The 13,217-nt window shown below is 38.7% G+C and overlaps 2 protein-coding genes across 3 annotated transcripts in view; one reads left to right on the forward strand and one right to left on the reverse strand.

Annotated features, from left to right (window-relative positions):
- Positions 1 to 309: 309 nt before the first annotated feature.
- On the reverse strand, positions 310 to 4,932 carry dctn3 (dynactin 3 (p22)). Its single transcript, XM_085423671.1, has 7 exons — positions 4,767 to 4,932; positions 2,331 to 2,415; positions 1,921 to 2,007; positions 1,671 to 1,754; positions 1,401 to 1,459; positions 1,244 to 1,303; positions 310 to 1,017 (listed from the first exon to the last, which is right to left on the reverse strand). The coding sequence occupies exons 1-7, from the start codon at positions 4,866 to 4,868 to the stop codon at positions 931 to 933; spliced, it is 564 nt and encodes a 187-aa protein (XP_085279797.1). The 5' UTR covers positions 4,869 to 4,932; the 3' UTR covers positions 310 to 930.
- A 55-nt stretch (positions 4,933 to 4,987) lies between these two features.
- atg5 (ATG5 autophagy related 5 homolog (S. cerevisiae)) overlaps positions 4,988 to 13,217 on the forward strand; it is a 53,867-nt gene continuing 45,637 nt past the window's right edge. Inside the window, exons 1-5 of one of the 2 annotated variants that reach the window (XM_085423670.1) lie at positions 4,988 to 5,252; positions 5,690 to 5,845; positions 10,769 to 10,896; positions 12,117 to 12,195; positions 12,544 to 12,706. In XM_085423670.1, coding sequence (XP_085279796.1) covers positions 5,738 to 5,845; positions 10,769 to 10,896; positions 12,117 to 12,195; positions 12,544 to 12,706 — 478 coding nt within the window. In that variant the 5' untranslated portion in view covers positions 4,988 to 5,252; positions 5,690 to 5,737. Of the gene's footprint in view, positions 5,253 to 5,686; positions 5,846 to 10,768; positions 10,897 to 12,116; positions 12,196 to 12,543; positions 12,707 to 13,217 lie in introns of both variants that reach the window. The other variant, XM_085423669.1, reaches the window with a different exon arrangement.

Raw genomic sequence — 13,217 nt, forward strand, 5'->3', positions numbered from 1 at the left:
AATAATTCTTGGTCAATGTTCAGTCAGTCATGCCATTTCAATTTGTAAAGCACATAGGTATTAAGGTGTTCAGTGTTGTTTTGGAGTAAACATACAGTGACAATATTATATTGCTTCTTGATGTGGTTAATTATTTCCAAGTTTCCAATCTCATCTATTCTGTGAAAATGTGAAAAATGGCTGAGTAACCTATTAGAAACTGACAAAACATCAGAATGCACAAACAGACCTAAACAGATCCAGATTCTGTTGTAAGACTCATATACACACAACATGCAACACTTTTGAATATCCCCCCAAAAAGTCATATTTATTTATCAACATTTATTTGCTATAAGATAAATCAGATATAATGAAATTGTTCAAACCAAATACTGGAAAAAATACTGAAGCTAATGTAAGGTTTTATAAGTCATGTCAAGAAGCATCCAGAGGGAAGTAACTAGGTGTGTGTTTTTGAACTGGGGGAAGAGCAATTTAAGTCTTGTGACATGCCTACAGTAAGGAGGACAGGAATACATTACAAGTAAAGTACTTTTGTCTGACAATAAACAGCATAACAACTACAAGTTTAATGATAGGAGTGAATTCATCCACAAATAAACGGTTACAGGAAACCCATTTTCTTCCAATATGAGTGTCAGTTTGGAACCACCAGCATTAGCAGGAAGACAAACCTGCCTTCAATATTTTACAATCTGCAGTGACTATTTCTGGAATTGTTAATGTACTGTTTCTTACACTTTTGAGGATTTCTTACATCAGGTTAGATTATCAAAGTTATATCACCTAATTCAAATAAATTAAATGTTTAAAAAAAGAAAGAAAATAAGAAAGAAATGTGGTGATGCCGTTGCCTCACATATCTGACACTCCCACCACAGTGCAGTGTTTTTCCACTTTCGTCATCTGAACGTATGTTGATAATCACTATTCCACAGGTCGGATTCCTTTGGCCTCTTCCATTTTTCTCAGGGTCTCATCCCACTGGGTGAACTGCTTGGACAACAGGAACATCTGGCAATCAAGAGGTCAGCTGTCAGTGGGTGGAGCTTTATCTCAGCAACAACTTGTGTATTATGAATTTTTCCATGACTGACCAAAGTAGCTATAGATAAAAAACTTTGGTAGTTTGCTAATTAAGTTTAAGATGTTTTTGATTGATTATTACATTTTGTTTACCCAAAGAATATATGTATAGCTTTGTTCTCATAATCACTGGAATTTAAAAATTGAAGTGTACCATTTTGTTGTATTCTTCAAAAAGCTTCTTAACTTCCTGTGACTGAACCTCACTTTGGTCCTGTAAAACAAACAGAATAATATTTACACATAAAACCTAGTGAGAGACAAACCCACAGGAGTAGATGGGGAAGAAAGAGAAAGAAAGAAAGGGCTACCTGCTGTTTGATGTGAATCTGTGACAAGCGCTGCAGCTTGGTGGCATGTTCTGGTACATCTGTGAACAAAAAAACAAGACCTGATGAGGTAAAACATCGAGTACTACAATAGGCACATCTATCACCCATTTAAAACAGGCTGAAACCCCTGGCTAAACGTAGGTAACAAAACTAAGCATAAGATCCCTCCAAAATGATGCCAGGAATATAAAAGAACAAAACAGACATTGTTTTGTTGGGTATTAATGTGTCCTACAAAGTGAAACTCACCTCTGATGTAGGTGCTGTCCAGCAGTGGCTGCAGGTTGCTGACCTGTTCCAGTAAAGCAGCATGCGAAAGCAAGAAGTCCTCCTCTGCAAAGAGACAGAGCAAGAAATGGATTCAGCTTCTACTTGTTTACAATATATATAAAAAATTTAATACCAATACAATTTGCACATATAGCAATCGACATTAAAGTTAATGCCTGTGTATGCCTCAGTAATATTAGTTTTCATTTGAACTTTTAAGAGTTCTTACCTGCAAGGATAAACTCCAGCTTCATGGCATCAGGCACAGTGATGTGGTCTGTGAACTCAGGGTCCAAGTACTTTAAGAGGTCCTCAACTGCACCACAACACCAATAAGCATGATTTAAAGTTCAATAGACTCAGTCTAAAATCTAAATAAAGAAAAAAATTCTGCAAGAACATTTGGTGTCTTGAAAGTTAAAGGTTGTCACAGAAATTTAGAGCCCTTTCAAGTTTTTAATTTTCAGTAGCCACATTACTAAACACATCAGTTTATAAAGGTATTATAATATGAATAACCACATCAGTATAAAGTAGTTGCTAATTTAGAGTAATGTTAAAAATATATATTCACAAAAATACAACAAGCCAATAATCTAAAGTGTAGGGGCTGAGAGATTGGCAGAATGTGTGACTCACTCTTCTTGTGCAGAATCTTTACTCGTTCTCTCTTATTGGCTGTGTTGGTCAGACCGGCCTGAATCCTGGCCAATGACTCTGCACACTGCAGGGGAAAAAGTTAGTGGTTATCATCCTGATAGCAAGGGTTTTTGTTGTTGTTGTTGCTTTTTGGTGGTGTGGTATAGGGGAGTATGCTAGCACATAAAATACATGCAAGAGTTTATATGACATTGGGAGATACAGAAGGTACCAATAAAAAATAATAATGGCATTTTACAAAAAAAAATTCTTCTTATGCTTATGAGGACTGGAATCTTATTATCCTAAAAGAAATGTGAGAATTAGCGCGATGCAGGCTAAATATATGCTGTCTGTATTAGGGCTGCCACAAACGATTATTTTGATAGTCGACTAGTCACAGATTATTTTTGCGATTAGTTGACTAATCAGATCAGGCGTCCATTGGATGTACAACATACAGCTTATTGCACCAGCATGCATCTGCTCCTATATAACCATCATTAGCTTACAGCTTTAAGTGTATGTGCTAACTAAAAAATAAAGACAAGATGATAGTTTATTCAATTTTAATGAAATTTGCAGATTGTTTCGGTGAAGTTTAATAAACTCAACCGTCTGCTCCTTGCTATCTAAAATATAACAGGACACCGGAGTAAATTCTGGAGCATCTCACACTTCTGATAATCAGTCGTCTGCTTGACGTTTATTCAGTTGTGTAAAAACTATAACTTTAATCTCAGCCAAACCGATTTACTCAGGAACAAATAAAATACTAAAAAAAGCCAAACAATAACATTTTTAAGTTATCTAAGTGACTTATATTACATGTTTAACCTGAGTAGCGAAAGACGGCGGTGGGTTTGAAAACGATTTGCCGGGAGTCCGGTGTTCTCACCGGCTCTAATGAGCCTTGCCCCCGGCTAGCTATCGAGCTAGTGGATAGCAGACGTCTCCAAAAATGTCAGGACGCTTTTGCAAATATGTGTTGTCTTGATAAACCGAGCACATATTTGAAGTTTACACAGCTACATTCTCACCTGAAAATATGTTAAACGTTTATTTTGTGACCCAGAAAGAATAATAAGAGTAATATTAAAACTAACTAGCTGCCGCCATTGTTGGAAACTGAGCAGGGCCGCGCTATGAATTCTGGGACACAGCTTCTTCTTTGGGGTTTAACGGCAGCTGGCATCCTTGTACATGCAGTGCTGCCATCTTCTGTTTCAGCCCGTTATTACACTCTCAAATCCTACTTATTCCTGTGTCTTTTGGGATCTTACAAAGCTTCACACGACGCGTGGACTATTAAATTAGTCGTTGATGATTTTGATAGTCGACTAATCGTGGCAGCCCTAGTCTGTATATTACTACATTTAAGGTCTTATTTGGCTTTTTGCAGTACATATTGGATAATGGTTTCCACAGATGACCATTGGAAAGAAGTATTACATCTCATGTCACAGGCTGTGCAGCATCAGGACCAGAAAAAGCAGGCATTCTCTTCTTCCCCTCTCTTGTGCAATGTCTGTTACTTTGGATGGCTAAACCATGGGTAAATTCGTCCATCTTCACTACCCCTGCTTTTCTCTATGACACCTGTCTCCTTATTCACATACATGCATTCTGTCATGCTTCCTATGACTTTCATTCTCCTTTTCTCCAGTAGAGATACATGATACCTTTTGTTTTTATAAATTTAGAAAGCATTTTAAATCGTATTACTGTTTTAGTCGTTTAGCTCACAGGAACCTCATTCCTTAGTTTTGTTCCCTCTTATGCTACCTCATGTGTTGAGATGGCAATAATACTCTTAAATCTTTGAATTTAAAGTAAATTAAGCCTAACAGCACACTGTAGCACTATCTCCACCTTTGGAATGACAAAATCTAGTGGAAAACAAACCAACTTAAATGCCTCTTTGTAAGCCAGAGTGTTTTTTCCAGATCACATGATACCCTGCTGAGTCCCCTCGCCTCAAAAAGCATCTCATCACTAGCTAGCCGAGGTTTCTTCGTTTAACCGTGTCAGACTATTGTATTGTTGATTATGATTAAGTTGAACAGACACAAAAGCACAGCGCCACAAAAACCAGGTTACAACGCACAGCTTTTTTAATGTAAACAGATGAAAGCTAAATAACCAACAGTTATGAAAATAAAGGAATAGCTTCTTGATGGGCAGGAAAGTAAGTTTCTCATATTTGTGCGAAACTAAATTGAACAACTAAAACAACTTCTGCTAACATTCTAGTGTATAGTCAAAGGAGCTTTTTTTTTTTTTTGCAAGCTCCTTTGACTACGATGACCTGGATGACTGAGAACCTTCACAGACATTCTAGTGTATAAATTAAAAAAGGGCGTTTACTCACAACCAACGTTAGCTCCGCAAAGCTAACAACTAGTATATATACAGATATACATAATATAAGCGAACCTTTACAGGTTTTCCACTCTTGTTTTTTCTCTCGCCATATATACGACTCTCTAGCGCCCGGAGACGCATTTCCAGGTTATCCATCTCAGTTGTTTTATCCATTCCCGGAGCTGCCGATGAACACAACAGATCCTAAACAGGCGGAGGAGAGCTACGTAGTTGAGAAGGGCCGTCGCATACTGATGATGCGTCGCCCCCGGTTCTCTTTACCACTCGGCTATTTGGTGGGGGATGGATGCAAAACCTACAACGCTTTAAAATACTTTAAGCATTTAATATTTATTTTTAAAATTTTAGTGTCTTTTTCAACGTAAAATTGCAGATCATTTGGTATATTTCTGTAGTTGGTTTAGTAAGAATAGCGGTCGCCAGTGGTCGCTGTTTTGCGGGAAATTGGATATTTTTGCTGTTTTTCCGGTGTCAGCGGGGGAATGACAACATAGGCCCCTTTTCCATTCAATATATCTACAAAATATCGACTAAAAAGTAAGGCTCCCCCATCTCCTTCTCACAGTGTAAGAATGTCTGTCTGTGGGAAATATTATCAGTACCTTTGTAATTGGACTTTAAACATTTCTTTATTATGTTTCCATTGGGTAAGTTAGCCTACTTAGCCCTCGAGCTAACATCAGTTTTTGCTCTACAGCTGCGTAGTTCGACAATTTTGGAGTTCCTTTGGAGGTCTAAGAGATAGGTAGCGACCTATCACTGAACTGTAACCTAGAAATAACTTCACTGGCAATTTACTTAAGAGATATCTAAGTTACTCAAACCTGAAGTGCGCCAACGTGGTGCTAGCTTAACTTGCACTGGTTATTGAACTGAGGTTCAGCGTTTGGATGCTGAAAGTTTTGTCAGTGTTTGCTTGCTAATCATGCTCCGATCTTTTGCTGACAGTAGGCGATTTATCTCTTCTGAAGCAGGCATCTGTTTGAGGAATTCATTCTTTATGTGCCACTGGGAGCAGCAGCATGGCAGATGACAAGGACGTGTTGAGAGACGTTTGGTTCGGCCGGATACCCACCTGCTTCACTCTGAACCAGGATGAGGTTACTGAGAGGGAAGCCGAGGCTTATTATGTAAGTACAGTTGTTCTCATCTAACATGATGCAAAATCTAGGCCTGACTTAACTTTTGTTTTTGGAGATTAATGCTTTCTGACGAAGCATGCTTCAAGGAAGTCCTTCAGACAACACAGTCAGAAGGAAGCCTCTTATTTAACTTTTGTAAGCCTGCTTACAGAAGGGTACATGACCCATATTCATAAGCATTCCGAGGATCCACTCAGCAGCAAGGAGTTCTAGGATAAGAATGATGTAAAAGAGTTGTCAAAGCAAAATGAAGGAACTAACTACCTCAGTGTGGAGGTGTAGCTGACCAGGCTGTGGTCTCACCTGAACCGAAAACATTAGTGAAATAGTCAAACCTACATAGATTATAGGTGTAGTTCTAAGTATCATCTAACAAAGTGTTTTTCAAACATTTTGTTCTTGCTTGCGAAAATTACATTTCTTTATACTTCCAGGTAGCCAGACATTATTGCAGTTGCTTTTTTTGCTTTGGCTTTGAGTGGCGTTGAACACTGTGGCTCCTTTTGCTCTCATTTTCAGTACAGTCCCTGTAGCTGACCATTCTCAAAATAATATATATCTATATATATATATATCTATATATATATTAAACCACTTTACACCGTCCAATGAATCATACAAACATAAAAGAAGCAAAAAACCTAACTCAAGGAATGAATCACTGTTGTATCTATGTATAATAAATTTAGGAAGGAACCTGTTTTAAATTATATAATGTGTTGTTGGGGGAAAACAAATCATTTGTTCACATCACTTTATTTGAATCTATAAAAACTGCCAAGAGTAACACAGTTTGACAGGCATAAAATAGTATTTTTGCACCAATAAAGTGATTCACGTATAACTATTAGGTGAAAACATGACTTACCTCAGCGTGGTGCACAGGAAAATGGTTAGGTAGGTGGAAGGCAGAATAGGAAATTGTAGGCCTAAAACACTATCTGGAGCAGATAAGAAGTATCTGAAATTCACACCCTTCAGAAATAGAAAAGAAAACAGCAAAGATCTGACACAGTAGAGGTGCAATCTTTCAGTTTGTCTATCTGCTGTTCACTGAAGCCTCATCAGAAATTAGTGGAAGGGTGGCTGTCAAGAAACCATTCTTAAGGAAGGGAAACAGGGAGAAAAGGATGTGGATACACAAGAAATGGACTGAAAACACATATTATGGAGTGATAAATCCAAACTTGATGGTCAGGAAAGACGTAGAACAGTGTGTATCTGTAAAGTGCATTGGAGACTGTCACAGTTTCGGGCTACATTTCAGCCAGGTGTGTTGAGTATCTGGTCAAAATTGCTAGAATTATGATTGCAGAAAAATGCCATCAGATTTTGGTCCATTAGGAAAGCATCTGAGTGGCTATGATCCCACATAAAAAATGCAGTAGAAGGATACCCGAATAGACCAGATATACCAAATACAGATTTTTAGCTTGGTAGAAGTGTGGAAACTCAATGTATTTCCATGTATGCTTGCACTTTTTTCAGTAACTTGTGGCTCCCATTTTCCATTAATCTAAAGAAAATACAAAGAAATGAGGGGTGGCTCATGACTTTTTGTATATGTCTGCTGTATCAGTGTTTGTTACAGACTCAGTGGTTTACAAATAAATGAACAAGAAGACAAAAATCATATAGAATAAAAAACAAATACAAGTACATATAGATATGTCTGTGAAGGTTCTCAGTCATCCAGGTCATCGTAGTCTAAGGAGCTTGGAAAGAAAAGTGTCTGGACTTCGAGTTGCTTGAAGACGTTTCACCTCTCATCCGAGAAGCTTCTTCAGTTCTAAGGTCAAATGGTGGAGAGCCCCAGATTTAAACGCAGTGGGAGTATCCCCCCACAGAGGGACAAATGACCCCCTGATGATCCTCTACCTAATCACATGAGCCAAGGTGTGAAAGCAGGTGTGGGTCACAATCAGCCAGGGTTTCGCGTGAGCTCATTGTGAAACCTGGTCCCACCCTATCATGTGATTTCCTGAGGTCAGATGGCCCAGGATGTGAGTGGGCGTTAAGGCGTCTGGGAAGGGATCTCAAAACTGGATTATAGATGGCAGACAGTTGGTGTCGCTCACAGTGGACGTAAATGGCTTCTTTCACTCCTCTTTCAAACCATCTGTCCTCTCTGTCCAAAATGTGAATGTTGGCATCCTTGAAAGAGTGACCTTTGTCCTCTAGATGCAGATGAACCGCTGAGTCTTGTCCCGTGGAGGTGGCTCTTCTATGTTGTGCCATGCACTTGTGAAGTGGCTTTTTGGTCTCTCCGATGTAGAGGTCTGGGTAGGGCTGGGCGATATGACCCAAAATTCATATCTCGATATTTTTTTAGCTGGATGGCGATATAAGATATATATCTCAATATATTTTTTTAAAGCCATAAAGTAAGAACAAAAAGAGAGTTCTTAGTCAAAGCTGTGTCCCAGATGTCACACAGGCACTTTTATTAACATAGAGCAGATGTACATAAAATTTACTCAAAAATAAAGTATGAGCATTTATTAAATAATAATGCTCCATAAATAAAAGAAAACAATGTTGTTTTTGTGCATAACAAAAAGCTCACAATTGTGCAGTCAAAATGTAAACTAAAAGATGCTGAGCACAATAACAAAGACAGATTTCACAGCTGCTCTGTTCCCAACTTCTACTGCGTGACTGACAGCCTGGAGTTTGAAATCCACTTCGCAACCACGTCTCTTAACAGGTGCCATTTATGGTCCTTATACACAGTAGGGTAATATTACGTTGAAGCACAGTACGTATCACTCCGCTAGGCTCAGCCGTAATGCTCCGACAATCCATCAAGCGGTGCAGCTCCGTAGCTTACCAAAGTCGTACTCAAACATTTTTGACAGATTGCTGAGCGCCGTGTTCCACATAAAATCGGTTCGCGGCCATCAAGCACAACCAGAATTCATACATAAGGCACGCTGCCAACTTTTGAGAAAATGAAAGGATTTTAGTCCGTGCAGCACCTCTGGGCTGCATGGCGTTAGCGTGGTTAGCTAGCTAACACGTTGACGCCGTCCAGCCCCACGCACGGGGCGATGCGCAGTAACTCGTTAACGGAGATTTGCCGTGTCCATCTTGTCGCTTCCTGTAGGTGAAGCGATGGGGGAGGAGGGGGAGTTGTGTTCAGTGAAGGAGAGGCGAGGCCGAGTAACGTTGCGTAAAGACGAAAGTGGACGAAAGAGAGGCAAACTTGCGGCTCCACAAGTATAATTATAACGTAACATAGACTATATCGATATAAATGATATGATCACATCTTATATCTCGTATAAAAATATATCGATATTTTTTAAAAACTCGATATATCGCCCAGCTCTAGGTCTGGGCATTCCTCGCTGCACTGTACAGCATACACCGCATTGTTAAGTTTGTGTTTAGGAGTTTTGTCTTTCGGGTGAACCAGTTTCACACCTGGACTTCCCTTAAGGAACACAATTGCACTTGCACTGCACACCAATTGGGAATCACTGACCTAATGTAATGGACATTTCAGTTGAATACACTAGCTTTTAGACAATATTTACACAATACTTGGAATTACAAACCAGTCTGTGCCGAAGTACAATGACATGCCTATAATTTTTGCTTGTGTTTATACACCGTTCTGGGATATTTTGTAAGTTACTCTGTTTATCTGTTTATCCTAAGGGAAATAAATGATGAGCTTTTAAAACTTACACCAGCAACACCGTGGCAATTTAAATTAAGTGTGTAATAGTTTGAGACTGTGAAAATGCTGTAAACGATAATGAGATCACTGTGGTTTAACAAATCAAAGTAATTACTGCTACACTGTAACTCCATTTTATGGTTTCTGACACTTCTGATACAACTATTTCTACCTTGTCTCAATCAGCTGCTGTACAGACTGTAAGAGAAAAAAAGATACAATTGCTCTGCTGTTTAAAGGCATCCAGCAAGTGGAGTGTTTTCTTGTATGAAACTAAGTACATTGATTGATTTGAGTTAATCAGCACACCATGAATATCAATATGGCAGCTTCAGTTTGTGTTTACTGATCTCTTATGCTAGTCTTTAGTGATAATTGGATCTTCTCAAAAAAAAAGCAAACCAAAAAAACCCAAAACAAACCCATTAATTAACTCAAATATGTAAACTGCGAATTTGTTCCTCACTTGGAGGAAAAATGGTTGCTCTACACTTTGTCTTTCTACCATTTCCTTCTCTGCTGATGAGTCTCCTTCTAAAAGTCCTCCTGTCCACTGCTAACATTTTTTCACATTGAGAGTTCTTTCAAGGGCTGTGGTGCTTTGTGAAATTTTTTTACCTCTGTCAGGATTTATTTTTAGGGTAGAGCATACCACAGTTATCACTAGTAGCTACTCTTAAGTCCTAAGAAGTCCTGTGAATACAGGCCATAGATTATGCAAATAATCTATTTTGTTTACAAGTCCCAACCAACATGTACTTCAAGTTTCAGGGTATCCATGTAAATTAAGTGTTAAGAATCTTTGAATGTGGTTAATTCTAGTGAATTGAGGGATTGTGATCTAACAGCAGTTACTATGTAGTTGCCATAGCTATGCCACATGGCTCACATGCACCACAAAAATGTACAACATGACGCTACAGTTACTCTATAGATTGTTGTCTGCTGTTATGTGACATATATGATATGTCACAGTAAATGGAAAAAATAACAAAATAATTCATTCATTGTTTATAGGTGTCTTTAATTCACAACTGTGTGAGGACATTTTACTCATCTGTAATATTGGATGTTAATACACAAAGAACCAAGCAGACACACAATATAGCTGCTCATTATGTCATTAATGTGCACTTTCTAAATTTAGCCCACGGCTACCATGTAGTTCAAAGTAACAGACTGTCCCTTATTAATGCACCTCTTCCCCTGTTCTCTTACTTTATCAGCTGCTGTTACCCAGAGTGAGCTACCTGACTCTGGTCACAGACAAGGTGAAAAAGCACTTCCTCAAAGTGATGAGAGCAGAGGATGTGGAGGAGATGTGGTTCGAGTACGAAGGAACGCCACTCAAATGGTGAGAGAATAACTGCTGTTGTTTGAACTCATTTCAATCAGTGCATCAATGGAGTTTTACTTTTCCAGTCGTAAGATGGTGGTTTGGCATTCGTGGAAGACAAATGTTAAAAGAACAGAATCTCATTCTCTGCTTATCATGTTTAATGTTTGTTACTGTCATGATTATTTTTATAGAAATGTCTACCGATGAAATGTCTTTTGGCTGATCCAGTTAGTTTATTGTCCTACTTTATAAGACTGACACCATATTACAGCTAGCAGTATTATCTGGAAACTGGGTTGGGGTTTAATGTTATATTTAGGCATCATCTTGAAAATAAATGTAGTCAAATCTCTTCATTGGGAATAAATAATCTATTTGATGTAATTGTCTTTTGTTTTGCTGCCTTGTGTATATGTTCTCTAAAGCGTTGTGCAGTCAGGACTATGTATTCATGCCACTATCAACTTAAGCATTCGAGAACAGCACAGAAGCTTTTGCCAGTATTTGCATTTCTTTTGTGCCTACTGACTGCTAAAATCAGAGCCAGTTATAAAGATGGAATTACAGCACGTAGCCACAAGATGTCAGTAGTGCAACACAAGTAATAGTAAATCGCTAAATAAAAAAGTAGTCATTAATTACTTATTGTCATATAGAAAAATAATTTTATCTTCTTAGCCGTTATGATAACCAGTATGATTAGCATATGAGTACAAACATGAAATGCATGCATTATTTTAGGCTCTGATGAAGAAAAGCCTCTTCATTTCTGAAACATCGAAGCGTGTTACAAACCCCTTTCTAAACACTGGAAGTTAGGATTAAAACTGTTATGATTATATGTTATGGTTAAACTTACCAAACCACTGCGCAAAAGAAAAAACATAGGATTATGTGAAACAAAGTCCTGATAAAATGATCTATGTAAAGATGTGACTAGACTCTCTAGTATAAGTCATAATCTTTAGTATAACTCACCAGCTGAAAGGCTTCTACAGGGGCCTGGATTTCAGTCAGTCCTGGGCCACCTCCAGTGTGTTTTCCTCCCAGTCTCTCTCCCTGCTTCCTGTCTACTCTACTGTCTACAGGTGATGCAACTGATCAGCTTAAACGTTTCCAAGCCCAAAGATAGGGGTAAAACTAGTTTCTTGGCTTTGGGAACAGATGCTGAACACAAACATTCAACAGGTTTTTCTCTTGTACCATAATTTTGTTTTTGCATTTCATGGATACAGGCACTATCCAATTGGAGTCTTGTTTGACCTCCATGCTTCTAACAGCGTCTTACCCTGGAGCATCACTGTGCACTTTAAGGTAAGAGCTGATCACAAGTTTATTGATTTGATAAGTCTTAGCGCTCCTATCTAATTTGTTTCTAGAAGCATGAAGTTCTGTTAAACCTCTTACTTACTCAGCTACAAATACAATACAAAATATTGGAAATAAATACACAACAAAATATTGAAATAGGGATGAATGAAGAGGATTACTCTGGTTGGTGAACCAAAGCAGAGACAAAAAGACTGTGTTAATTGCCAGTTAATTATTTGTAGATATGTCTGTAGATGTGTAAATAAAATGGCCTGAGAACATGTTTTCCTGTTTCTTGTGGTATCCCCATCATCGAGCTTTAAATATTTTTGCCATGTGAATATGTGTCAGAATTTTCCAGATCAGGACCTGCTCCACTGCCCATCCAGCTCTGTGATAGAGGCTCACTTCATGTCCAGCATCAAGGAGGCCGACGCCCTGAAGCACAAGAGCCAAGTTGTCAATGACATGCAGAAGAAAGACCACAAACAGCTGTGGATGGGCTTGCAGAACGGTGAGACACACGCACATGCCCATTTCAGGGTGTGGCGTTGACATGCACACAAAGAATACATCCAAACAGATTGGCAGATGATCATGATGCATAAACAAACCAAAGAGAGGGACGGTCTGAGTTTGCAAACTTCTTTCCAAACGCCCACCAGTTTGTATTTCCACATCATCGTTCCAAGCAGATTAATCTCCTACCGGCTTTATAGAATAGTCAAAGCTTGTGTTGGGAGAGGTGTCAGGGAGAACTGGATGCCTCTGATTTGTGGTTTGTTGTAAAACTTGTGCTTGTTTTTGAATTGCAACCCAGTCTGCAACATGATGTGCCTGGAATGTCTGCTGGTCAAGCTGATTAAAATGGTAACTATAAACACTTCAACCACCAGGACGGCAGCCACCCTTTGGACCACTCAGCAGCAAATGTGTCATCTTGGTTTTCTGTATAATTGCCTGCTTCTTAGTTATTATTAGAGCACACAAATGTTATTCCAGACCAGTCACGCTTATATCTAAAT

This window comes from Rhamphochromis longiceps, linkage group LG11 (genome assembly GCF_057381845.1).
Source record: "Rhamphochromis longiceps isolate RC_006_pf linkage group LG11, R_longiceps_female_GT1.1, whole genome shotgun sequence".
Classification (NCBI taxonomy): Eukaryota; Metazoa; Chordata; class Actinopteri; order Cichliformes; family Cichlidae; genus Rhamphochromis; species Rhamphochromis longiceps.

Bases quoted from the DNA above. Each gene is read 5' to 3' on its own strand.
- dctn3 (XM_085423671.1), bottom strand. From the start codon at position 4,868: ATGGATAAAACAACTGAGATGGATAACCTGGAAATGCGTCTCCGGGCG. The intron at 2,416-4,766 runs GTTCGCTTATAT...TTTCCCCTGCAG, and splicing joins AGAGTGGAAAACCTGTAAAG to TGTGCAGAGTCATTGGCCAG. The intron at 1,460-1,670 runs GTGAGTTTCACT...TTTTGTTCACAG, and splicing joins GGACAGCACCTACATCAGAG to ATGTACCAGAACATGCCACC.